The sequence below is a fragment of the Oncorhynchus kisutch genome, linkage group LG19 (genome assembly GCF_002021735.2).
Source record: "Oncorhynchus kisutch isolate 150728-3 linkage group LG19, Okis_V2, whole genome shotgun sequence".
Taxonomy (NCBI): domain Eukaryota; kingdom Metazoa; phylum Chordata; class Actinopteri; order Salmoniformes; family Salmonidae; genus Oncorhynchus; species Oncorhynchus kisutch.
The window spans coordinates 59,109,129-59,136,438 of NC_034192.2; the positions used below are offsets into that span (position 1 = coordinate 59,109,129).

The 27,310-nt window shown below is 44.3% G+C and overlaps 1 protein-coding gene across 2 annotated transcripts; it reads left to right on the forward strand.

Moving 5' to 3' along the window:
- Positions 1-212: 212 nt before the first annotated feature.
- On the forward strand, positions 213-26,205 carry LOC109878331 (copper-transporting ATPase 1). 2 transcript variants are annotated; one of them, XM_031797529.1, is made up of 23 exons: positions 213-556; positions 4,983-5,116; positions 8,700-9,246; positions 10,637-11,389; positions 11,738-11,962; positions 12,421-12,584; positions 13,067-13,228; positions 13,393-13,469; positions 13,616-13,838; positions 14,806-15,039; positions 15,274-15,365; positions 15,814-15,941; positions 16,031-16,185; positions 16,455-16,589; positions 17,566-17,760; positions 17,975-18,157; positions 18,340-18,411; positions 18,680-18,827; positions 20,067-20,213; positions 20,382-20,524; positions 20,929-21,132; positions 22,902-23,122; positions 24,867-26,205. In XM_031797529.1, the coding sequence occupies exons 2-23, from the start codon at positions 4,997-4,999 to the stop codon at positions 25,138-25,140; spliced, it is 4,602 nt and encodes a 1,533-aa protein (XP_031653389.1). In that variant the 5' UTR covers positions 213-556; positions 4,983-4,996; the 3' UTR covers positions 25,141-26,205. The 2 variants fall into 2 exon arrangements, with proteins under 2 accessions (XP_031653389.1, XP_031653390.1); XM_031797530.1 differs by having other exon boundaries at positions 260-370.
- Positions 26,206-27,310: the final 1,105 nt, after the last annotated feature.

A 27,310-nucleotide genomic window follows, 5' to 3' on the forward strand; every position in this document is an offset into this window, starting at 1 on the left:
GCCCCTACTCAAGTTGCATTACAGGTTGGGTTGTTCGGACCATAAACTAACACTTGTTAGAATAGAACGGACTAGGAAAAACTACATTTCTAACCTAATCGACACATTTTAATTTGCCTTTGTACAGCTTTGAACAACAGGCTACAAAATATGAACTGTGCAAAGGGTATTCACTGATCCGCTACAAATGAAGGGAAGGAGACGAAACCAACGGAGGACACCAGCTTTAGACTATTTAGATGCACCCGCCCAAGTTCATCACACGCCGCCCACGTCACCTCCTCAGCTACTCATCTCTCCTGCGCAGATCCGCCGCAATTTGAACCGTGTGAAGTCAGCATGAAAAACCACACATCGACAACCTAAACAAGTAATGCCAATATTCTTCTATTTTAGCTACAAGCTGTAGCACAGCACTTGTTGGGCGATAAAAGGAGATTGCAAGCAAGCAAGCCACGTTTCTCCCCTTTAGCATCCGAATATCGTTTTTTGTTGTTGTTGCAACGTCAACACCCTCCTGCTTGGCTAACTACATGATTATCTTCTTGATAAACAGGTAAATATCTCAACTTGTTTATCTTGATAACGTTTACATTAGCTAACTGGGTTCAGTTAGCTAGTTTGTTGGTGCTTGGTCGGAAAGCAGTCGCATTTTGTTTTTATATAAAAGCTATCCGATGATCACGAATCTCCCCATTACAGTAATATTATACATGAGTCATTGGACAAAGTTGAGCTCCCCGACGGAAAAATAAACCGGTTAAAACAATACACAGTAAGTGTGTAGTTTGCATTTGTGTAATTATTTTTGATGTGGTATGAAAATAGAGGCATTTAGCTCTGTTTTCAATTACATTTTTAGAATCGATTGACGTTAACGTTAGATGGACTATTTATCAGTTTTCCGGAGCCGATATGCACCTTTTACAATGAACATGTAACGTTCAGTTAGTTACGGTCCTTTGTCCTTTAGGCCAATATTGGGCTAGCTAGCTATGCTAATATAATATAGCTATGATTTAAAATACAGATTGTACGAAAATAAGTTACGGAACATTTGCTGTGGTGTCCTAGTTACATTAGCTATTAATCCAATGATTTATCCATTGCATAACATGTTATTAGTACGCATCCAATAAATACGTTTAGCTATGTGACACGAAGCTAACCAAAGGACTTTCATGCCGTGCCTATAACTAACTTATGATGTAACTTGTTTTCTGAGGTCGATGTAGCTAGTCCTGACAGTCCTAGAGGTCTCCAAAATGTTGCTTACTGTGACCAAATGTTGCTTACTGTGACCATCATGTCCTATCTGTGTCACTCATGATCATCTATTATGGCTTTGGGGTTACCCATGAAAGGATTTACAAACATCCTTTGTCATTCCAATACATTTGAAGAAGAGATGGGTAGGTAGCTAGACAGGATCCTTGTATCTGCTTTTAGCGAACACTAGTATTTATATTGGCTTCAGAAAGCATTCATACCCCTTGAATTATTCCACATTTTGTTGTTGCAGCCTGAATTCAACATGGATGAAATATATATTTTTCTCAACCATTTCTCACTCATGACAAAGTGAAAACAGGTTTTTAGAAAATTTTGCGCATTTGGTGAAGTACAGAAATATCTAATCTTAAATATCTTTGGGTAAGTCTCTAAGAGCTTTCCACACCTGGATTGTGCAACATTTGCCCATTTATTATTTTCAAAATTCTTCAAGCTCTGTCAAATTAGTTGTTGATCATTGCTAGACAACCATTTTCAGGTCATGCCATCGATTTTTGAAGTAGATTTAAGGCAAATGTAACTCGCCACTTAGGAACATTCACGGTCTTCTTTGTAAACAACTCCAGTGTAGATTTGGCCATGTGTTTTAGGTTATTGTCCTGCTGAAAGGTGAATTCATCTCCCCGTATCTGGTGGAAAGCAGACAACCAGGTTTTCCTCTAGGATTTTACTTGTGCTTAGGTCCATTTCGTTAGAAAAAATGTATCCTGAAAAACTTCCGAATCCTTAACGATTACAAACACCCACAACATGATGCAGCCACCACTATGCTTGGAATTTTGTATTTATTTATTTATTTCACCTTTATTTAACCAGGTAGGCTAGTTGAGAACAAGTTCTCATTTGCAACTGCGACCTGGCCAAGATAAAGCGTATCAATTCGACACGTACAACGACAGAGTTACACATGGAATGAACAAAACATACAATCAATAATACAGTAGAACAAAAGAAAACAAAAGTCTATATACAGTGAGTGCAAATAAGGTAAGTTAAGGAAATAAATAGGCCATGGTGGCGAAGTAATTACAATATAGCAATTAAACACTGGAATGGTAGATCGGCAGAAGATGAATGTGCAGGTAGAGATACTGGGGTGCAAAGGAGCAAGATAAATACCAGTATGGGGATGAGGTAGGTAGATAGATGGGCTGTTTACAGATGGGCTATGTACAGGGGCTGTTTACAGATGGGCTATGTACAGGTGCAGTGATCTGTAAGCTGCTCTGACAGCTGGTGCTTAAAGCTAATGAAGGAGATATGAGTCTCCAGCTTCAGTGATTTTTGCAATTCGTTCCAGTCATGGGGAGCAGAGAACTGTAAGGAAAGACGACCAAAGGAGGAATTGGCTTTGGGGGTGACCAGTGAGATATATCTGTAGGAGCGCATGCTACGAGTGGGTGCTGCTATGGTGACCAGTGAGCTAAGATAAGGCAGGGCTTTACCTAGCAGAGACTTGTAGATAACCTGTAGCCAGTGGGTTTGGCGACGAGTACGAAGCGAGGGCCAACCAACGAGAGCGTACAGGTCGCAATGGTGGGTAGTGTATGGGGCTTTGGTGACAAAATGGATGGCACTGTGATAGACTGCATCCAGTTTGTTGAGTAGAGTGTTGGAGGCTATTTTATAGATGACATCACCGAAGTCGAGGATGGGTAGGATGGTCAGTTTTACGAGGGTATGTTTGGCAGCATGAGTGAAGGAGGCTTTGTTGTGATATAGGAAGCCAATTCTAGATTGTAGATGCTTAATGTGAGTCTGGAAGGAGAGTTTACAGTCTAACCAGACACCCAGGTATTTGTAGATGTCCACGTATTCTATGCTGGACAGGTGAGCAGGTGCGGGCAGCGATCGATTGAAAAGCATGCATTTAGTTTTACTTGTGTTTAAGAGCAGTTGGAGGCCACGGAAGGAGAGTTGTATGGCATTGAAGCTCGTCTGGAGGTCAGTTAACACAGTATCCAAAGAAGCAGTAGGGCAGATTTATTTTCAGAAATATATGTGTATGTATGTGAAGCTGATGGGTAAGTAGATTTTTTTATGTTTTTGTTCATTATGTTTTTCCTTACAGCTTTTCAGAGTGTGATGGAGATATGTGTGATGTTAGGTAGGAAGGAGGGGTATGAAGTAGAGGTCGATCGATTATGATTTTTCAATGCCGATACCGATTATTGGAGGACCAAAAAAAGCGGATACCGATTTAATCGGCCGATTTGAAGAATTATTTTTTTTGTAATAATGACAATTACAACAATACTGAATGAACACTTATCTTAACTTAATATAATACATCAATAAAATCAATTTAGCCTCAAATGAATAATGAAACCTGTTCAATTAGGTTTAAATAATGCAAAAACAAAGTGTTGGAGAAGAAAGTAAAAGTACAATATGTGCTATGTAAGAAAGCTAACGTTTAAGTTCCTTGCTCAGAACATGAGAACATATGAAAGCTGGTGGTTCCTTTTAACATGAGTCTTCAATATTTCCAGGTAAGAAGTTTTAGGTTGTAGTTATCATAGGAATTATAGAACTATTTGTCTCTATACGATTTGTATTTCATACACCTTTGACTATGTTCTTATAGGCACTTTAGTATTGCCAGTTTAGCTTCCGTCCCTCTCCTCGCCCCTACCTGGGCTCGAACCAGGAACACGTTGACAACAGCCACCCTCGAAGCAGCGTTACCCATGCAGAGCAAGGGGAACTAGTACTCCAAGTCTCAGAGCAAGTGACGTTTGAAACGCTATTAGCACACACCCCGCTAACTAGCTAGCCATTTCACATCGGTTACACCAGCCTCATCTCGGGAGTTGATAGGCTTGAAGTCATAAACAGCTCAATGCTCAATGGTCAACCTCTACTATGAAAGGGTCTCTGGGTCGACCTCTACTATGAAAGGGTCTCTGGGTCGACCTCTACTATGAAAGGGTCTCTGGGTCGACCTCTACTATGAAAGGGTCTCTGGGTCGACCTCTACTATGAAAGGGTCTCTGGGTCGACCTCTACTATGAAAGGGTCTCTGGGTCGACCTCTACTATGAAAGGGTCTCTGGGTCGACCTCTACTATGAAAGGGTCTCTGGGTCGACCTCTACTATGAAAGGGTCTCTGGGTCGACCTCTACTATGAAAGGGTCTCTGGGTCGACCTCTACTATGAAAGGGTCTCTGGGTCGACCTCTACTATGAAAGGGTCTCTGGGTCGACCTCTACTATGAAAGTGTCTCTGGGTCGACCTCTACTATGAAAGGGTCTCTGGGTCGACCTCTACTATGAAAGGGTCTCTGGGTCGACCTCTACTATGAAAGTGTCTCTGGGTCGACCTCTACTATGAAAGGGTCTCTGGGTCGACCTCTACTATGAAAGGGTCTCTGGGTCGACCTCTACTATGAAAGGGTCTCTGAGTGACATGCAAGTAATAGAACATTTTAGTTTTGGACCTTGTGATTTATTGAGAGGTTCTACTGCACATCAGCCCATTGACGAATCCTTATCTTGCTGTGTATGACGTCAATGTAATATTTACTGGCCTGTTTCATTTCTGTTTACTCTCTTGCCGTGGGAAACGAGATCCTTGTCATGCGCTCGTGAATAGTCTAGCTTATGACCTTTTCTTGTTTGCTTTTTTTGGAATGTGAAAATGTTTTCTTTGTTAAACCATGCTAATGTCCTTTTTTGTTTTGTTCCCAGACAAAGGACTTACAATGACGCTAAAGGTCAAGCTGAGCTCAGTTTGTCTGGGTGTGGAGGGGATGACCTGTACTTCCTGTGTTCAGTCTATTGAGCAGCGCATTGGGGGTCTTCCTGGAGTCGTACACATCAAGGTGGGTCCGGTACACATTTCCCGGATCCAGATTAAGCCTAGTCCTTGGACTCCAGTGAGCATGATTTGTGTTTATTTATGTATTGTCCAGGACTAGGCGCAATCTGGGAAACTGGCCCAATGTGTATCACAACTTTATAGGATAGGCCTTTGTGTGACATGTACATGTGTTAGATTATAACCTACACATCCAACTGATTTTACAGGACCTGAAGGATGTTTTCACCCTTACAGCTTTGTGTTCATCAATCTTTCACCTTTCAAACAGAATGTCTTCAAACTGCCAAGTCTGCATTTCCACCATAGACTTGACACCATTGCACAATTTCCAGAGATTTAAAATAGCGGAGTTTGCTTTAAAAAAAACAAAAACCTGTTTCAGAACATTTTTAAAAACTAGATGTGAAACTAACTTGCTAGAATTGAGAGAGCAGCAAAAACATTTCCTTATTTTATCTCTTACCAACTATAATTTGTATTTCATTTCACACAACTAAATATCCCATTGCATCTGATTTCCAGGGTGCACCCCAAATTGCACCCTATTCTCAACTACTTTTGACCAAGGAATCAGGGAATATGGTGTGATTTGTGATGCATCTCAGCCTCCTCCTCTCCCCTAAGGGAGTGGCTTGTTTATATAGCTTAATTGAAGATGAACAGTGATCCTTAATTCCGTGTAGCAGCTGGAATGATGTCCTAGATGGCAGTAAATGTGGCCTGGCCTTCTCTGTGTGTTTACCCCTCAGGCACAGGTTAATGAGGATATAATGTAATCGCGTTGTTCCTGACAGAGCTGGTCTTTACAGGACTGTCATTTGGTTATTGTGGGTCGATAACCGGCTGAACGGGTAGCAGACGGAGGATGGGCAATGTCATCAGTTCCTTAAAGGGTCAGGGGACGTTAATGTGTGTTGTAAGAAACAGTACATGTCCTCTTTAAGTGAGGAGTGAATACATTGTTGTTGAATGTGGACGGTAGGCCTGTAGGATAGTTTTTGACCCTTGTCAAAGTTAAAAACAGTAGTAGACTGTATGAGGAAAGGACAGTCTCTCATTTACTCTCGCTCTCCCTGACACACACACACACACACACACACACTTAGGAAAACATAGATAATCTCTGGTACGTACACACACTTCCCTCCTGTGTTTTTAACTTGCATTTCAGTCAGGGCTGAGTGGTCATGTGATGGCGTCAGTTAATCACAAGTTTCCGTGTGTGTGTGTGTGTGTTAGAGAGATATGGGTTCTTTGTATTGCTACTAGAACATGCTGGAAGCTTCTGAGGCCAATGCACTCCTCCTTATATACAGTACCAATTAAACGATGGAACACAACTATTCATTTTTATTTTTGACTATTTTCTACATTGTAGAATAGTGAAGACATCAAAACTATGAAATAACACACATGGAATCATGTAGTTAAACAAATCAAAAATATATTTTATATTCTTCAAAGTAGCCACCGTTTGCCTTGATGACAGCTTTGCACACTCTTGGCATTCTCTCAACCAGCTTCACCTGGAATGCTTTTCCAACAGTCTTGAAGGAGTTCCCACATATGCTGAGCACTTGTTGGCTGCTTTTCCTTCACTCTGCGGTCCGACTCATCCCAAACCACCTCAATTGGGTTGAGGTCAGGTGATTGTGGAGGTTCACTTACTCTGCATCTCACAAGTTCTTGCAGTTAGAACCAAAAATCTCATTTGGACTCATCAGACCAAATGACAGATTTCCACCGGTCTAATGTCCATTGTTCATGTTTCCTGGCTCAAGCAAGTCTTTTCTTATTATTGATGTCCTTTAGTAGTGGTGTCTTTGCAGAAATTCGACCATGAAGGCCTGATTCGCACAGTCTCCTCTGAACAGTTGATGTTGAACTCTGAAGCATTTATTTGGGCTGAAATTTCTGAGGCTGGTAACTCTGATGAACTTATCCTCTGCAGCAGAGGTAACTCTGGGTCTTCCTTTCCTGTGTGGCGGTCCTCATGAGAGCCAGTTCCATCATAGCGCTTGATGGTTTGTGCACTTGAAGAAACGTTCAAACTTCTTGAAATGTTACAGATTGACTGACCTTCATGTCTTAAAGTAATGATGGTCTGTTTCTTTTTGCTTATTTGAGCTGTTCTTGCCATAATATGGACTTGGGTCTTTTATGAAATAGGGCTATCTTCTGTATACCACCCCTACCTTGCCACAACACAACTGATTGGCTCAAACGCATTCCACAAATTAACTTTTAACAAATTTTGCCTAAAATGACCCAAATCTAACTGCCTGTAGCTCAGGACCTGAAGCAAGGATATACATATTCTTGGTACCATTTGAAAGGAAACACTTTAAAGTTTGTGGAAATGTTAAATGAATGTAGGAGAATATAACACATTAGATCTGGTAAAAGATAATGCAGACAAAAAAAAAAAACGTTTTTTTTTGTACCATTTTTGAATTGCCAGATAAAAAGGCCATAATGTGTTATTCCAGCCCAGGTGTAATTTAGATCAATACTGACCAAAGGTGCCCAATTGGTTAATTAATACACGTTCATAACTGTGCTCTCTCTCCTCAAACAGTAGCATGGTATTCTTTTACTGTAATAGCTACTGTAAATTGGACAGTGCAGTTAGATTAATGAGAATGTAAGCTTTCTGACAATATCAGATATGTCTATGTCCTGGGAAATGTTCTTGTTACTTACAACCTCATGCTACTCGCATTAGCCTACGTTAGCTCAACCTCATGCTACTCGCATTAGCCTACGTTAGCTCAACCTCATGCTACTCGCATTAGCCTACGTTAGCTCAACCTCATGCTACTCGCATTAGCCTACATTAGCTCAACCTCATGCTAATCACATTAGCCTACGTTAGCTCAACCTCATGCTACTCGCATTAGCCTACGTTAGCTCAACCTCATGCTACTCGCATTAGCCTACGTTAGCTCAACCTCATGCTACTCGCATTAGCCTACGTTAGCTCAACCTCATGCTACTCGCATTAGCCTACGTTAGCTCAACCTCATGCTACTCGCATTAGCCTACGTTAGCTCAACCTCATGCTACTCGCATTAGCCTACGTTAGCTCAACCTCATGCTACTCGCATTAGCCTACGTTAGCTCAACCTCATGCTACTCGCATTAGCCTACGTTAGCTCACGTTAGCTCAACCGTCCTGAAGGGGGACCGATCCTGTCGATGTTAATTGAAATGCATTCCAGGTGACTTCCTCTTGAAGCTGCACAAGGATCATCTTCAGACTACTTGTTTATGTGGAATAGATTTGATGTCCTATTGATCGTAGTTTCGTATGGTTTTAGTAACCGTCTCAGTGTGATTTCAGCCATGAATCTCAGAATTGTGCTGATTTACATAATAACCATGACATGACAATTTTTTTTAATGCTGTCAATGACTGCATGTCACCATGGCATAATTTTATAACAGCTGTATAATTCTGTTTTAATTTCAAAGCCTAGTTTTAGAAACTGCATTACTGTATATCAGCTCTCACTTCTGTTCATTTCAGGATAAAGTGTGTTTTAATTATTCTGTTATTCTGTTATTCCATTTTTTTCTGGTAGGTGTCTCTGGAGCTGAAGAATGCCAGCATCATCTTCGACCACAGCCATCACACCCCCGAGTCCCTGGCTGAGGCCGTGGAGGACATGGGGTTTGACTCCATCCTCTCAGACACTACCACATCCTCCATGGTGCTCACGGAGACCCAGCTGGTCCCCATCCCAGCCCTTCTCACCCCCGAAGCCCAACAGGAGGCTCTGGCCAGGCTAGCTCAGCTCCAGGGGGTCCTGGAGGTCCAGGAGAACAAGGACCAAAGGGGGGTGTCCGTTACCTTCATCCCTGCCCTGATCAGTGTAGTGCAGCTGGGGGAGGTGGTTAGTAGCTTGGCCCCCCTCCTGGAGGTCCCTACATCCAATAGCCCAACAGAGGAAACTCTGGTCTCAGTCCCAGCTCCTGCCACAGTTTTAGCCACAGTCACCGTGTCAGCCCCGGCCACATCCTCACAGCCTCAGCTGGTGAAGATGCGGATCGAGGGCATGGTCTGTCTGTCCTGCACCACCACCATCGAAGGGAAGATTGGCAAGCTCAAAGGAGTTGAGAAAATCAAAGGTAACTTTGTTACTTTGTATTGCATAGTAGTCACCGGTTTTACAATGAAGGCCATTTATCATTTGATCGTGAATCAATGAGTTCTGATCGAGTGTAGTGCTGATCTTGCTAAAGGTCCGATGCAGCTGTTTTAATCTCAATATCAAATCATTTCTTGGTAACAATGAAGTACCTTACTGTGATTTGTTTTCAATTAAAATGGTCAAAAAGAAACAAAAATAGCTTCTTAGCGAAGAGCAATTTCTCAAGCAAGAATTTTGCTTGGATTGTCTGGCAGTGGTCTGGGAGGGGAAAATGGAAATTATTGGCAGAGATGTTGAACTCTCTTTTCTTATTGATCTATTAACTACACTGAACAAAAATATAAACTCAACATGTTTCATGAGCTGAAATGAAAGAAACACAATGCCACACATGTTTCATGTTTTTAGGGAGCAGCATTTGGCATGTTGACTGCAGGAATGTCCACCAGAGCTGTTGCCATGGTATTTAGTGTTCATTTCATAAGCCGCCGCCACTGTCAATTTACAGAATGTGTCAGTACGCCAACCGGCCTCACAACCGCAGACCACGTGTAACCATGACAACCCAGGACTTCCACATCCGGCTTCTTCATCTGCGGGATCATCTGAGGGGGTGCTGAGGAGTATTTCTGTCTGTAATAAAGAGCTTTTTTGGGGGGGGGGGGAACTCATTCTGATTGGCTGGGCCAGCCTCCAAAGTGGGTGGGCCCAAGCCCACCCAGGGCTGCGCCCCTGCCCAGTCATGTGGAGTCCATAGATTAGGGCTTAATGAATTTACTTAAACATTGACTGTGAACTGTAACTCAGTAAAATCTTAGAAATTGTTGCATGTTGTGTTTTTATATATTTACCAGCTGGTGATGTCATCAGGCAGGCCCAAAATTCCATCCAGCTAAAACTTCTTTTCAAACAGCTGTTTTCACAATTTCACAGTATTATTCCAATCTCATTTGTGTGTGTGTGTGTGTTATATATATATATATATTATATTATTATATATAATATATATATATATATATTATTATATAATAATAATAATAATATGTGCAGTCAATTTTATTTTCCTGTGTTACACACACACATATATATATATATATATATATATATATATATAATATATGTAACACAGGAAAATAACATTTACTGCACTGGTCCTGTATCTGACTTTGCATTCTATAGCGATGAATGAATATGGGAAGTTGTAATAGTCTAGTATTCTCAGTTAACATTAACTTGGATTTCAGGGTAAGGAATAATCTGTAAAAAATAAAACTCAATCTCCTGTTTTTCTGTCCTCGACACAGTGATACTTTTGGATTCCTGGAGATTATAATTTATGAACGTTTCCCTTGTGTGTTCGCCCCCAGTGGTTCTAGACTCCCAGGAGGCCACTGTTCTCTACCTGCCGTACCTCATCACTATCGACGACATCATAGCCCAGATCGCCAAGGCAGGCTTCAAAGCCACACCCAAGTCCAAGCCCCGCCCCCTGCAGCTGTCCGTCAGTGAGATGGAGCGGTTGCTAAGCGCTGCCCTATCCCCCCCACCGCCAGTGGAATGTTCCACCGAGGACTCTGAGGTGTCCACAGACTCGGCCCAGACTACCCTCAGGGTGACAGGCATGCACTGCCGCTCCTGTGTGGTAAACATCCAGGATAACATCTCCAAGCTGGCTGGGGTGACCTCCATAGAGGTATTGTTGGAGAGCGAGAGCGCCTCCATCCACTACGACCCAGGGAGAGTGACTGTGTCTGGGCTACAGCAAGCCATCGAGTCCCTGCCACCGGGGACGTTTAAAACCCAACCCTGGAGCTCTACCTCTGGAGGTGTTCGCCCTACATCCACCACACCGCCACCGTCGTCCCAGGCCGGCCTCTCCTCCACCCAGCCCTGCTACAGCCAGCCTCTGACGGCCACGGCCCTAATCCATATCGAGGGGATGACCTGTGGGTTCTGTGTTCAGTCCATCGAGGAGATGCTTTCTCAGAGGAAAGGGGTGCGGTCAGCCAAAGTGTCGCTGGCCAATCACAGAGGGGCGTTTGAGTACGACCCTCTCCTCACCCAACCAGAGGAGCTCAGAGAGGCCATCGAGGACATGGGATTTGATGCCTTCCTGCCTGGTGAGTTGATGGGCGTATTATTTTAACCTCCTAACTAGGGTTTCAAAATTCAGCAGTACGTTCCCAGGTTTTTCAGAGATCCTGGTTGGGAGGATTCCCTCTCTCCTTATTCTGGGAATCATACAACAGGAATTTCTGTCTTTGGGGAAGTTTCTGGACATGTGCAACCCTACACCTAATAATATCTCTAACCTAAAGGCTGTGCCGTGAAGCAAAACAAATGAATCTGTGTCTATTTTGTAACTCATGTAAACTTCCCAGAACAGTAGCTGAAGAACAGCCATAGAAAGCAGAATGAGAAACCGACGTGAAATGGAAACTCATTGTTGCTACATTGTCCTTTTTTAGAAACCAACTCCCTGTTGACCGTCCCAGTTATCAGTCCCCCCTCGCCCCCTTCCCCCGCCCGTGTCAAGGAGAAGGAGAAGGAGCTGGACAGCGACCCAGAGAGGGGCGCTGCACAGTGTGTTAAGGGGGCCCCAAACACCCTCGCTAAATGCTTCATCCAGATTGGTGGAATGACCTGTGCATCCTGTGTGGCCAACATCGAGAGGAACCTGAAGAATGAACATGGTGAGAGGAGATTAGGTTCATTAGGGCATGCAATTTTTATTTTATTTTTTTGCAACGATTTACTCCCCGTTTCAGTCAATTTTCTTTGGTAGTTAACACAACCCTGGACTGACTACTGATGGGAACTATAGTGTAGATCTATTAGGAACACTGACATAGAGCCTGTTCTTTACAGAAGCTAGCTGTCGTATCTGGTACGGAAAAGTGTCATAAATGGTGTCAGTTTAAGATTTACGATGGCAGTTTTTAAGTAACATGTGAGGAACGTGTAGGGTGTTATGAAGGCCGTGGACTTCTACCTGGTCAGGAAACCCCAGGCCTTTAGTAAAGGCATGAATCACTTGTATATTTACTGTTGTCTCCCTTAAGCATCAAACTCATGTATCAGTTCGATAGGAAAGTGATTAAAATGGCTATGTTGCATTAGTCTTAACATTGTCCTGCGTTCCTCTGTGCAGGTATCTACTCTGTGCTGGTGGCCCTGATGGCTAGTAAGGCTGAGGTCCGTTATAACCCTGAGGTGATGGACCCTCTGAAGATAGCAGAGTATGTCAGAGAGTTGGGCTTCACTGCTTCTGTCATGGAGAACTATGAGGGTTCTGATGGAAGTCTGGAACTTGTGGTGAGTGTTCTGATTCTCATCACCACACCAAAATGGTGCGATTTGGTGTTCTGATTCTCATCACCACACCATAATGGTGTGATTTGGTGTTCTGATTCTCATCACCACACCATAATGGTGTTCTGATTCTCATCGCCACACCATAATGGTGTTCTGATTCTCATCACCACACCATAATGGTGTTCTGATTCTCATCACCACACCATAATGGTGTTCTGATTCTCATCACCACACCGTAATGATGTGATTTGGTGTGCTGATTCTCATCACCACACCAAAATGGTGCGATTTGGTGTTCTGATTCTCATCACCACACCATAATGGTGCGATTTGGATGAATCTCACAATCATGATGTTTTATGGGGCTAGTGATATTTCCACTGCCTCTGTTCCCTCTTGAATAATCCCAGATTGTCTCTGTGCCACACCCCTGCTAGATGTCCCCTTTTCAACAGTACACTCTCCTCTCCACCTCTCTCCAGGTCAGGGGAATGACCTGTGCCTCCTGCGTTCACAAAATAGAGTCCAGCCTGATGAAAGAGAACGGTATCGTCTACGCCTCCGTTGCCCTGGCAACCAACAAAGCCCACATCAAGTACGACCCGGAGGTGACGGGACCGAGAGACGTCATCAAACTCATAGAGGTACTTCTTTTTTTAATTTTATTTTTCAATCATTCATTAATTTGTTCATCCCAACTGGGTCATCCAACCCCTCTCCTCTGCCCTTCATGACAATGTGATATCAGTTTCTTTACCTAGTAAAATAAAGGGTTACATTTTATTCATTCATTTTGTCTGTTTATCAGAACCTGGGCTTCGAGGCATCTCTGGTGAAGAGGGATCGTACCGGCAGTCACCTGGACCACAGCAGAGAGATCACACAGTAATGGAAGGGAATGGGAGGTGTGGGATAACGGGCGGCAGTAGTTCAGCTGCTTGGGTTTTTTTCCTCACTGGCTATGTAGATGAGATTACTCATCTGTCTCCATCTCCGTACCACCTCCTCTCTTTCTCTCTCTCTTCTCCCAGGTGGAGGAAGTCGTTCCTGGTCAGCCTGTTCTTCTGCGTCCCAGTCATGGGAATGATGACCTACATGATCATAGTAGATCACCAGATCAGCACGTCTCACCAGCACAACGCCACCGCACAGGACCGGGAACACTACCACTCCACCATGTTCCTGGAGAGACAGCTGCTTCCAGGCCTCTCCATCATGAACCTGATCTCATTCCTCTTCTGTGTCCCTGTACAGGTAGGAGAAAAAGAGGGAGGGATAGATGGGGAGGGATAGATGGGGAGGGATAGATGGGGAGGGATAGATGGGGAGGGATAGATGGGGAGGGATAGATGGGGAGGGATAGATGGGGAGGGATAGATGGGGAGGGATAGATGGAGGGATTGGGAGGGATAGATGGAGGGAGTGGGAGGGATAGATGGGGGGGGGATAGATGGAGGGAGTGGGAGGGATAGATGGGGAGGGATAGATGGAGGGAGTGGGAGGGATAGATGGAGGGAGGGATAGATGGGGAGGGAGGGAACAGTCACTTGGGGCGTATAGCCCCCTCCCTCCCTCCCTCCTCGTCTGTTTTTCATGTTTCAGGCTAGGCCCCTTAGTTCCAGTGAAGGGAAATCTTAATGCTACAGCATACAATGACATTCTAGACAATTCTGTGCTTCCAACTTTGTGGCAACAGTTTGGGGAAGACCCTGTCCTGTTTCAGCATGACAATGCCCCAGTGCACAAAGCGAGGTCCTTACAGAAATGGTTTGTTGAGATCGGTGTGGAAGAACTTGAATGGCCTTCACAGAGCCCTGACCTCAACCCCATCGAACACCTTTGGAATGAATTGGAAAGCAGACTGCGAGCCAGGCCTAATCGCCCAACGTCAGTGCCCAACCTCACTAATGCTCTTGTGGCTGAATGGAAGCAAGTCACTGCCACGATGTTCCAACATCTATAGTAAATCCTTCCCAGAAGAGTGGAGGCTGTTATAGCAGCAAAGGGGAGGACCAACTCCATATTAATACCCATGATTTTGGAATGAAATATTCGACTAGCAGGTGTCCACATACTTTTGGTAATCTCGTGTATCTTTCTAAGTAACACAATACTTAATTAAATAAATCACAATTTGTGACTCAAGTGTGGAAGTCATTTCCTAATCAAACCTGAAATGAATATTTTTCCTGATTTTAAGATGTAACTTTCTTGTCTGTAGTTTATTGGCGGACGATACTTCTACACCCAAGCCTACAAGGCCCTGAAACACAAAACAGCCAACATGGACGTGCTCATCGTGCTGGCCACCTCCATAGCCTTCACCTACTCCGTGGTCATCCTCATGGTCGCCATGATAGAGAGGGCAAAGGTCAACCCCATCACCTTCTTTGACACGCCCCCCATGCTCTTTGTCTTCATCTCCCTGGGGCGCTGGCTGGAGCAGATTGCCAAGGTACTGAACCTATATCTCTTTTATTTAACCTTTTATTTAACTAGGCAAGTCAATTAAGAACAAATTCTTATTTACAATGACGGCCAACACAACCATATACTCCTGACCTGCTCTGTAGCTAACACAACCATATACTCCTGACCTGCTCTGTAGCTAACACAACCATATACTCCTGACCTGCTCTGTAGCTAACACAACCATATACTCCTGACCTGCTCTGTCTCCCTCCTCCAGAGTAAGACGTCAGAGGCTCTATCCAAGCTGATGTCTCTCCAGGCCAGCGAGGCCACGGTGGTCACGCTCAACACGGACATGTCTGTACTCAGGTACTTCCCTAAAGAGCTCCTGTTTCTAGACCTGGAATTGGATAGCCTGGGTGTTTCTGGTCATAACCAAAACCGTTTCTGGCCCTGAGATTAGGAATTGGATAGCCTGGGTGTTTCTGGTCATAACCAAAACCGTTTCTGGCCCTGAGATTAGGAATTGGATAGCCTGGGTGTTTCTGGTCATAACCAAAACCGTTTCTGGCCCTGAGATTAGGAATTGGATAGCCTGGGTGTTTCTGGTCATAACCAAAACCGTTTCTGGCCCTGAGATTAGGAATTGGATAAGGTAGGCTGTAAGATATTTGACACTAGTGTTTTTAAAGTTTCATTTCGATGTTTAATCAGAACTGACCCCAGGCCAACATTGAACAGCAAACTCTTTTGAGACATGACATAGAACCAGTGCATTCTACATCCGACTACACGCCTTTCTCTCTGTCCGTGTCAGTGAGGAGCAGGTAGATGTAGAGCTGGTCCAGAGAGGGGACGTGGTCAGGGTGGTTCCTGGAGGGAAGTTCCCCGTTGATGGGAGGGTCATCGAGGGACACAGCATGGCTGACGAGTCCCTCATCACAGGTGGGTTACAGTGGGAAGATCAACTCTGAGGATACTGCAGAAGATACATCTCAAAGCTAATCGTCTCTGATGTGCGTTTTGTGTCCCAGGCGAGGCCATGCCGGTGACTAAGAAGCCAGGCAGCTCAGTGATAGCTGGCTCTATCAACCAGAACGGCTCTCTGCTCGTCAGTGCTACACACGTGGGCCTGGACACAACCCTGTCTCAGATAGTTAAACTAGTGGAGGAGGCTCAGACATCTAAGGTGAGGCTGGTGGTGGTGGTGGTAATATGTTCATTTTTGTGTAAAACGATCTTCTGTTTCCTGGACTTTGAGTTGGATATAAGGGATATTTGATATATTTGTCAATATTTAATTTTGACAGAACTGACCTTGGGCAACACATGGAGGATTTGTCTCAGAATGAATTTTTCAGTTGTTCTGAGCTAGAAGAGCTTCACCTCTGTGACCTCTGACCTATGCTTGAACCTTTTTACCTTTATGACCTCTGACCTTTATGACCTCCCCTGCAGGCTCCCATCCAGCAGTTTGCAGATAAGATCAGTGGCTACTTTGTCCCGTTCATCGTTGGGGTCTCTCTCCTCACTCTGTTCGCCTGGATCCTCATTGGCTTTGTCGACTTTCCACTGGTGGAGAAATACTTCCCTGTGAGTAGCCATTACTATACAGATATCTGTGTAAATCCTTTACTATACTGATATCTGTGTAAAACCTTTACTATACTGATATCTGTGTAGCCTTTACTATACTGATATCTGTGTAAAACCTTTACTATACTGATATCTGTGTAGCCTTTACAGAGGGTGTATTTAGCTAAATCATTCCTTTTTAAATCAGGTATTTACATAATTTTCATATAAGTCCTGTCTCTTTGTGAGAGCAGTATGGGGAAGCCCCAGTCTACTGTCACCTGTCTACTTCCTGTTTAAACAGTGGAGGCTGATCAAGGAGAGGAAATCAACATTAGACTATTGAAATGTAAACCAGACTGTTCCCCTGTTTCACTGGCTCCCTCTACAGGGCTATGATAAGAGCATCTCCGTCTCCCTCTATAGGGCTATGCTAAGAGCATCTCCAATCTAACGCCTGTCTCCCTCTACAGGGCTATGATAAGAGCATCTCCATCTCCCTCTACAGGGCTATGATAAGAGCATCTCCATCTCCCTCTACAGGGCTATGATAAGAGCATCTCCGTCTCCCTCTACAGGGCTATGATAAGAGCATCTCCGTCTCCCTCTACAGGGCTACGATAAGAGCATCTCCAATCTAACGTCTCGGTCTCCCTCTACAGGGCTATGATAAGAGCATCTCCAATCTAACGTCTCGGTCTCCCTCTACAGGGCTATGATAAGAGCATCTCCGTCTCCCTCTACAGGGCTATGATAAGAGCATCTCCGTCTCCCTCTACAGGGCTATGATAAGAGCATCTCCGTCTCCCTCTACAGGGCTATGATAAGAGCATCTCCGTCTCCCTCTACAGGGCTATGATAAGAGCATCTCTAATCTAACGTCTCTGTCTCCCTCTACAGGGCTATGATAAGAGCATCTCCAATCTAACGTCTGTCTCCCTCTACAGGGCTATGATAAGAGCACCTCCAATCTAACGTCTGTCTCCCTCTACAGGGCTATGATAAGAGCATCTCCAAGGCAGAAGCTGTGATCAGGTTTGCCTTCCAGGCCTCCATCACGGTGCTGTGTATCGCCTGCCCCTGCTCTCTGGGCCTGGCAACCCCGACAGCTGTGATGGTGGGCACGGGGGTGGGTGCTCAGAACGGTATCCTCATCAAGGGAGGGGAACCACTAGAGATGGCACACAAGGTGAGGGGAGAAGACACTACCAATCAGACCGTAGTCCATCACTAATAATATCATATTGATAGTAAAACAATCATTAGGTTTGATATGTTATGCCTCATGTTTGTAGTCAGAATCTGATTGTTTGTGACTGTATGTTATTAAATTGTCGGAGGATCGCGATACTGTCGCTTCCCTTATTCCTCACTCATTCCAAAAAAAACGGTATATTTTCCAGATCCAGACAGTGGTGTTTGATAAGACCGGTACCATCACCTACGGAGCTCCTAAAGTCATCCAGGTGAAGATTGTAGTGGAGGGGAACAGGATGCCTCGCTCCCGTCTGCTGGCCATCGTAGGGACTGCAGAGAACAACAGCGAACACCCGCTGGGAGCTGCCATTACCAAGTACTGTAAACAGGTGAGTCTGTTACCAAGTACTGTAAACAGGGGTGAGTCTGTTACCAAGTACTGTAAACAGGGGTGAGTCCTACAGCTGACAGGTAGGAGACTGGTTGTGAGTCCTCGTGAGTGGATCATTCCAAGTGCCTGTCTGTCATTGTGGATCCAGATGAAGTGTACTAATCTGTCTCTCTGTGTTAGGAGCTGGGGACCGAGTCCCTTGGTGCGTGTACTGACTTCCAGGCTGTGCCAGGCTGTGGAATACGATGCCAGGTCAGTAACACAGAGACGGTGACGTGGCGTGGTGTGTGTGTGTTAGCTCAGTAACACAGAGACCGTCAGAGGACAGTGACGGCTGTGTAATAACTAAACCTGTGTGTGTGTGTGTTAGGTCAGTAACACAGAGACCATCAGGAGAGGACAGTGACGGCTGTGTAATAACTAAACCTGTGTGTGTTAGGTCAGTAACACAGAGACCATCAGGAGAGGACCGTGACGGCTGTGTAATAACTAAACCTGTGTGTGTGTGTGTGTGTGTTAGGTCAGTAACACAGAGACCCTGCTGAGACAACATCAAGAGGACAGTGACAGTGAAGACAACAACCAGGGAAACAGTGTTCTGGTCCAGATCAGTGACTCCAGAACCCGGCCAGGATCACACCCTCTCATCATGGACCCGCAGCCTCTCAGTGCGTACTGGGATTTGTAGTGCAAAATAGGACAGCTATTTTCAATTGTTTTAAAGCCGAATGGAAAATATAATCTTAAATTAGCCCTTATTGTCAATTATTATTCACCATTAGGCCTGACTATTCCCCTGTTTCCACTGCATCCATTTAAATGCATGCTATACATTCTGTCTCCAATCTAGGATATATTCTATTCTCACCCCTATTCCTCTCTGTGTTCCTCTATAGACCTGGTGCAGACAGCATCCTACGTGGTGTTGATAGAGAGCCAGTAACCTCTCTGTGTCTTCTTCTATAGCCCTGGTTCAGACAGCATCCTACGTGGTGTTGATAGAGAGCCAGTAACCTCTCTGTGTGTTCTTCTATAGACCTGGTGCAGACAGCATCCTACGTGGTGTTGATAGAGAGCCAGTAACCTCTCTGTGTCTTCTTCTATAGCCCTGGTTCAGACAGCATCCTACGTGGTGTTGATAGAGAGCCAGTAACCTCTCTGTGTGTTCTTCTATAGACCTGGTGCAGACAGCATCCTACGTGGTGTTGATAGAGAGCCAGTAACCTCTCTGTGTCTTCTTCTATAGACCTGGTGCAGACAGCATCCTACGTGGTGTTGATAGAGAGCCAGTAACCTCTCTGTGTCTTCTTCTATAGACCTGGTGCAGACAGCATCCTACGTGGTGTTGATAGAGAGCCAGTAACCTCTCTGTCTTCTTCTATAGACCTGGTGCAGACAGCATCCTACGTGGTGTTGATAGGGAGCCAGTAACCTCTCTGTGTCTTCTTCTATAGCCCTGGTGTTGATAGAGAGCCAGTAACCTCTCTGTGTCTTCTTCTATAGACCTGGTGCAGACAGCATCCTACGTGGTGTTGATAGGGAGCCAGTAACCTCTCTGTGTCTTCTTCTATAGCCCTGGTGTTGATAGGGAGCCAGTAACCTCTCTGTGTCTTCTTCTATAGCCCTGGTGTTGATAGGGAGCCAGTAACCTCTCTGTGTCTTCTTCTATAGCCCTGGTGTTGATAGAGAGCCAGTAACCTCTCTGTGTCTTCTTCTATAGCCCTGGTGTTGATAGGGAGCCAGTAACCTCTGTGTCTTCTTCTATAGACCTGGTGCAGACAGCATCCTACGTGGTGTTGATAGAGAGCCAGTAACCTCTCTGTGTGTTCTTCTATAGACCTGGTGCAGACAGCATCCTACGTGGTGTTGATAGAGAGCCAGTAACCTCTCTGTGTGTTCTTCTATAGACCTGGTGCAGACAGCATCCTACGTGGTGTTGATAGGGAACAGGGAGTGGATGAGGAGGAACGGACTGCAGATCAGACCTGATGTTGACGAGACCATGAATGAACATGAACGCAGAGGACGCACTGCTGTACTGGTGGCAGTCGACAGTGAGTTACTGAGGAGAAGTTTCCAACCTTTAATCCATTGTGTTGCTGAGTATATAACCACTCTCTCTCTCCCCGTCTCTCTCTCTCTCTCCGTCTCTCTCTGTCTCTCCCCGTCTCGCTCTCTGTCTCTCTGTCTCTGTGTCTCTCTCTCTCTCTGTCTCTCTGTAGGTCTTCTATGTGCCATGATAGCCATAGCAGACACAGTGAAGCCTGAGGCAGAGTTGGCGGTACACACGCTGCAGGCCATGGGGCTGGAGGTGATTCTGATGACTGGAGACAACAGCAAGACGGCACGGGCCATCGCTGCTCAGGTAGGGGACTGGACAGGACTGGGTGGTGGGGTTCAGAGGTCACGGGATCCATTTCATCTTCCTCTCATAGGTTATTGAAACCGTTCAGGAGACGACATAGAATACTACATGCAAATCTAATGTTTATGAATGCACTGAACCGGAACAGGTTTATGAATGCACTGAACCGGAACAGGTTTATGAATGCACTGAACCGGAACAGGTTTATGAATGCACTGAACCGGAACAGGTTTATGAATGCACTGAGCCGGAACAGGTTTATGAATGCACTGAACCGGAACAGGTTTATGAATGTACTGAACCATGTCACTCTGGAAAACAGCATCTGATAAACAACCCAAATGTAAATGTAGTTTTATTGTAGGTTGTGAACTGTCATTTAGCTGTCTCTCTGTCCCCTCCAGGTGGGCATCAGGAAGGTGTTTGCGGAGGTGCTGCCGTCCCACAAGGTGGCCAAGGTAGAGCAGCTGCAGCAGGCAGGGAAGAGGGTGGCCATGGTGGGTGACGGGGTCAACGACTCGCCCGCTCTGGCCATGGCAGACGTTGGCATCGCCATAGGAACTGGCACCGACGTGGCCATAGAGGCAGCTGACGTGGTGCTGATCAGGGTGAGGAGCAGAGAGCTGTGTGGATGGCTGTTAATCTGTCTGTTCGTCTACATGTTAATCTGTCTGGCTGTCTCTACATGTTAATCTGTCTGGCCGTCTACATGTTAATCTGTCTGGCTGTCTCTACATGTTAATCTGTCTGGCTGTCTCTACATGTTAATCTGTCTGGCTGTCTGATCGTCTCTACATGTTAATTACGGGATCGATATGACAACAGCCAGTGAAAGTGCAGGGCGCCAAATTCAAACAACAGAAATCTCAGAATTTTAAATTCCTCAAACATACATGTATCTGATACCGTTTTAAAGGTAATCTTGTTGTTAATCCCACCACAGTGTCCGATTTCAAATAGGCTTTACGGCGAAAGCACCACAAACGATTATGTTAGGTGACCACCAACTCACAGAAAAACACAGCCATTTTTCCAGCCAAAGAGAGGAGTCACAAAAGCACAAATAGAGAAAATGAATCACTAACCTTTGATGATCTTCATGAGATGACACTCATAGGACTTCATGTTACACAATACATGTATGTTTTGTTCGATAAAGTTCATATTTATATCCAAAAATCTCAGTTTACATTGGCACGTTACGTTCTGCTTCCAAAACATCCAGTGATTTTGCAGAGCCACATCAATTTACAGAAATACTCATAATAAACATTGATAAAAGATACAAGTGTTATGCATGGAACTTTAGATAAACTTCTCCTTAATGCAACTGCTGTGTCAGATTTTTTTTAAAGTGCACCATGCTATAATCTGAGTACAGCGCTCAGACACAAAAACAAGCCATACAGATATCCGCCATGTTGTGGAGTCAACAGAAGTCAGAAATAGCATTATAAATATTCCCTTACCTTTGATCTTCATCGGAATGCACTCCCAGGAATCCTAGTTCCACAATAAATGTTTGTTTTGTTAGATAAAGTCCATAATTTATGTCCAAATACCTCCTTTTTATTCGCGCCTTTAGTTCACAAATCCAAATTCACGACGCGCAGGCCAGACGAAAAGCAAAAAAAATTCCATTACAGTTCGTAGAAACATGTCAAACGATGTATATAATCAATCTTTAGGATGTTTTTAACATAAATCTTCAATAATGTTTCAACCGGAGAATTCCTTTTGTCTTTAGAAATGCAGTGGAACGCAGCTAACTCTCACGGGCGCACGCCTGACTGAGCTCATGACATTCTGCCAGACCTCTTACTCAATCAGCTCTTATTCTCTCCTCCTTCACAGTAGAAGCCTGAAACAAGGTTCTAAAGACTGTTGACATCTAGTGGAAGCCTTAGGAAATGCAATCGGACCAAATTTACACTATCTTGGATAGGCAAAGACTTAACCTACAAACCTCAGATTTCCCACTTCCTGGTTGGATTTTTTCTCAGGTTTTTGCCTGCCATATGAGTTCTGTTATACTCACAGACATCATTCAAACAGATTTAGAAACAACAGAGTGTTTCTATCAAAATCGACTAATAATATGCATATCATAGCTTCTGGGCCTGAGTAGCAGGCAGTTTACTCTGGGCACCTTATTCATCCAAGCTACTCAATACTGCCCCCAGCCATAAGAAGTTAATCTGTCTGTTCTTCTCCACATGTTAATCTGTCTGTTTGTCTCTGCATATTAATCTGTTGGCCTCAAATTCATTTTTGAAGAATTGTGCAATTTTATTGTCATGGTAAAGCTCAGTCTGTCTTGAATACTACGTTTTCCTCTCTCCCCCGTGTCTTCATGTTCTCTCTCCACTGTCCACAGAATGACCTGCTGGATGTAGTGGGGAGTATTGACCTGTCCAAGAAGACCGTAAAGAGAATCAGGATCAACTTTGTGTTTGCTCTGGTCTATAACCTGGTGGGGATCCCAATCGCTGCTGGGGTGTTCATGCCTGTTGGTCTGGTTCTCCAGCCGTGGATGGGTTCTGCTGCCATGGCCCTCTCCTCTGTCTCTGTGGTGCTGTCCTCTCTACTACTCAAATGGTGAGTTAGCAGACCAGGTGCCAGTTTCCCATCAAGCTGTGGTATTTGTGTGTGTGTTAGCTCTTCTCAGCACCTTAGTTACTCTAAATCCAGCACTGAACTATTTGTAGTGCCTTATTGTTTCTATATCTAACTCTCTTCTCTCTCTCTATTTGTAGCTACACTAACTCTTCTCGCTCTCTCGCTCTCCCTCTCTGTTTGTAGCTACACTAACTCTCTTCTCTCTCTGTTTGTAGATACACTAACTCTCTTCCCTCACTGTTTGTAGATACACTAACTCTCTTCTCTCTCTGTTTGTAGCTACACTAACTCTCTTCTCTCTCTGTTTGTTTGTAGATACACTAACTCTCTTCTCTCTCTGTTTGTAGCTACACTAACTCTCTTCTCTCTCTGTTTGTAGATACACTAACTCTCTTCTCTCTCTGTTTGTAGCTACACTAACTCTCTTCTCTCTCTGTTTGTTTGTAGATACACTAACTCTCTTCTCTCTCTGTTTGTAGCTACACTAACTCTTCCCTCTCTGTTTGTAGCTACACTAACTCTCTTCTCTCTCTGTTTGTTTGTAGCTACACTAACTCTCTTCTCTCTGTTTGTAGCTACACTAACTCTCTTCTCTCTCTGTTTGTAGCTACACTAACTCTCTTCCCTCTCTGTTTGTAGCTACACTAACTCTCTTCTCTCTCTGTTTGTTTGTAGATACACTAACTCTCTTCTCTCTCTGTTTGTTTGTAGATACACTAACTCTCTTCTCTCTCTGTTTGTTTGTAGATACACTAACTCTCTTCTCTCTCTGTTTGTTTGTAGCTACACTAACTCTCTTCTCTCTCTGTTTGTTTGTAGATACACTCTCTTCTCTCTCTGTTTGTTTGTAGATACACTAACTCTCTTCTCTCTCTCTCTGTTTGTAGATACACTAACTCTCTTCTCTCTCTGTTTGTTTGTAGATACACTAACTCTCTTCTCTCTGTTTGTTTGTAGATACACTAACTCTCTTCTCTCTCTGTTTGTTTGTAGATACACTAACTCTCTTCTCTCTCTGTTTGTTTGTAGCTACACTAACTCTCTTCTCTCTCTGTTTGTTTGTAGATACACTAACTCTCTTCTCTCTCTGTTTGTTTGTAGATACACTAACTCTCTTCCCTCTCTGTTTGTAGCTACACTAACTCTCTTCTCTCTCTGTTTGTAGCTACACTAACTCGCTTCTCTCTCTGTTTGTAGCTACACTAACTCTCTTCTCTCTCTGTTTGTAGCTACACTAACTCTCTTCTCTCTCTGTTTGTAGCTACACTAACTCTCTTCCCTCTCTGTTTGTAGCTACACTAACTCTCTTCTCTCTCTGTTTGTTTGTAGCTACACTAACTCTCTTCCCTCTCTGTTTGTTTGTAGATACACTAACTCTCTTCTCTCTCTGTTTGTAGCTACACTAACTCTCTTCTCTCTCTGTTTGTTTGTAGCTACACTAACTCTCTTCTCTCTCTGTTTGTTTGTAGCTACACTAACTCTCTTCTCTCTCTGTTTGTTTGTAGCTACACTAACTCTCTTCTCTCTCTGTTTGTTTGTAGCCACACTAACTCTCTTCTCTCTCTCTCTGTTTGTAGCTACACTAACTCTCTTCTCTCTCTCTCTGTTTGTAGCTACACTAACTCTCTTCTCTCTCTCTCTCTCTGTTTGTAGCTACACTAACTCTCTTCTCTCTCTCTCTCTGTTTGTAGCTACACTAACTCTCTTCTCTCTCTGTTTGTAGCTACACTAAGCCCAGCGCTGAGCTGCTGGAGTCTCGTCTGGGCAGTCAGAAGAGAGATGCTGCAAGCCTATCAGACGTCAGTGTACACATCGGCATGGGCGAGCTGCGCCGTTCCTCCCCCAAGCTGAGCCTATTGGACCGCGTCGTTAACTTCAGCCGCGCCTCCATCAACTCCCTCCAATCAAAGCACTCCCTGAACAGCATGGCCCTCAGCGAACCCGACAAACACTCATTGCTGGTGGGGGAGGCCCTCTGCGAGGAGGAGTTTGTCTGAGGCTAGGTTATGCTAAGCTACGCTAGTCTATGCTAATTTAAGCTTGGTTTAGCCATTTTATGCTTGACTAGGCTATGCTAAGCTAACTTAAGGTAATTGCCCCATCCATCAACACAGGTGCCCCCAGGGTGACATCTTTTGACTTGAAAAAGCCTTTATTTTGCCCCACACCGTCTGACTGACAGCGCGCACTCCAATGGATGCCTGGGGGGGGGGCTTCATGTTCACTCTACCGCTGCCCTGGGTCTTTTGTCAATGGCCACTTGTACCCTCAGAGGATGGGGTCTTACACTGGGGTTTTTATAGGAGCTCTGACTCTTTGTCCAGGGTGTTAAGAGCTTCAGCTGCAAGACGATGCAGGTGTCATTAGGAAGACTGCACTGCAATCTTTTTCTATGTGCTTTATAATATGAAGGTTTGCAGAGACAATCTTTTGACATTTATCCAAAGACACCCTAAAATGGTGCCCCATGTTAGTGTACTTAATGTGACAAAAAAAACAAAGTCCTTCTGAGGCAGCAGAAGTGTATTAAATATACTGTTGTATATTATGATTGTATAATTAAGCAATGAGGCCCGAGGAGGTGTGGTATAAGGCCAATATACCACGGCTAAGGGCTGTTCTTAGACACAACGCAATGTGGAGTGCCTGGACACAGCCCTTAGCCTTGATATATTGGCCATATATCACAAACCCATGAGGTGCCTTATTGCCATTATAAACTGGTTACCAATGTAATTAGAGCAGTAAAAATACATGTTTTGTCATACCCGTGGTATACGGTCTGATATACCATGGCTTTCAACCAATCAGCATTCAGGGCTCAAACCACCCATTTTGTAACGAGAGTATTTATATTAGTCTTATTTAGAAACAAAAACAATTACCACAGTACTTATTTGTACATTGTCATATATTTTCCTTAGAAAATGAAGGAATGTTGTTGAGGATGTTTGTTTGTTATCCGTATGTTTCCCACATAAATTTTGTTTTCTCAAATTAAGAAATATATATTGTATCATTTAAAGAATGTGCTGTATAAACTCTAAGGATCTCTTACTGCAGAATACTTGTGTAACCATTTTGTACCAGTAAACGTTACTGAAGTGCCAATTGTATACTCAAAGTCCAACACATTCCAAAGATAACGCTGTGCTCAGCAGGAGTCTGCAGCTGATTGGCTAGTCTGCTTTACCACTGTCTATTTATCGAGTTTCTCACAGAATGAAGAAGAATTGCATATTAATTATGTAATTCATTGGATTAGGAACACAGACCTGTGTGAAACAGCCAATAGTCAGTTATTGAATGTCAATTCTTCACTGTGAATGAAACAACCGATGTTACATGGTAGAAGTAATATGTGAGATGGGACATTTTGAAAACCAGGAAGACTTGGGTCAGTAACATCTGGGTTTCTGGGCGGGGGGGGGGCACCAGGAAGACTTGGGTCAGTAACATCTGGGTTTCTGGGGGGGTGGGGGCACCAGGAAGACATGGGTCAGTAACATCTGGGTTTCTGGGGGGGTGGGAGCACCAGGAAGACGTGGGTCAGTAACATCTGGGTTTCTGGGGGGGTGGGGGCATCAGGAAGACGTGGGTCAGTAACATCTGGGTTTTTGGTAGATGCACCACAAGGATGACTGAAATGGAGTTCTAAGTTGATTTCCAAATATTCTAACTATATAGAGTTAGACTACATTGCTAGAGACACTATGAAACACCCAATGTAAAGCTAGCAGGACTAGAAGGATAGATTGTAAGTCCTCTTCATTCATATTGTGGTCATGACTGATCATGCCAGAAGGCCTGCTTGTTAGTTGAACTGTCCAGTAGTGGCTTGTCATCTGTGTGTCATTCCTCTACATTGCTGTGCTTTTCAACGTGAATGATGTAATCATGCAACACAATGTAGACACCTACTGATTCCTCCACATTAGATGCCAGTTTCATTGTGCTCTGATATGCAGACCATAGTGCCAGCCAGTACATGTATCTAGCCATCCGGGGGGGTTGGGGGGTGTTGTTGTGTGTGGAAGCCATCCAGGGGGGGTTGTATGTGGAAGCTATCCAGGGGGGGTTGTATGTGGAAGCTATCCAGGGGGGGTTGGGGGGTGTTGTGTGTGGAAGCCATCCAGGGGGGGTTGTATGTGGAAGCTATCCAGGGGG

What these genes read in the sequence shown, in the direction of transcription:
- LOC109878331 (XM_031797529.1), top strand. Translation starts at nt 4,997, where the DNA reads ATGACGCTAAAGGTCAAGCTGAGCTCAGTTTGTCTGGGTGTGGAGGGG. An exon ending in TGGTGGAGAAATACTTCCCT is followed by an intron (nt 16,590 to 17,565) that starts GTGAGTAGCCAT and finishes CTCCCTCTACAG; the next exon opens with GGCTATGATAAGAGCATCTC. An exon ending in CACTAGAGATGGCACACAAG is followed by an intron (nt 17,761 to 17,974) that starts GTGAGGGGAGAA and finishes TATATTTTCCAG; the next exon opens with ATCCAGACAGTGGTGTTTGA.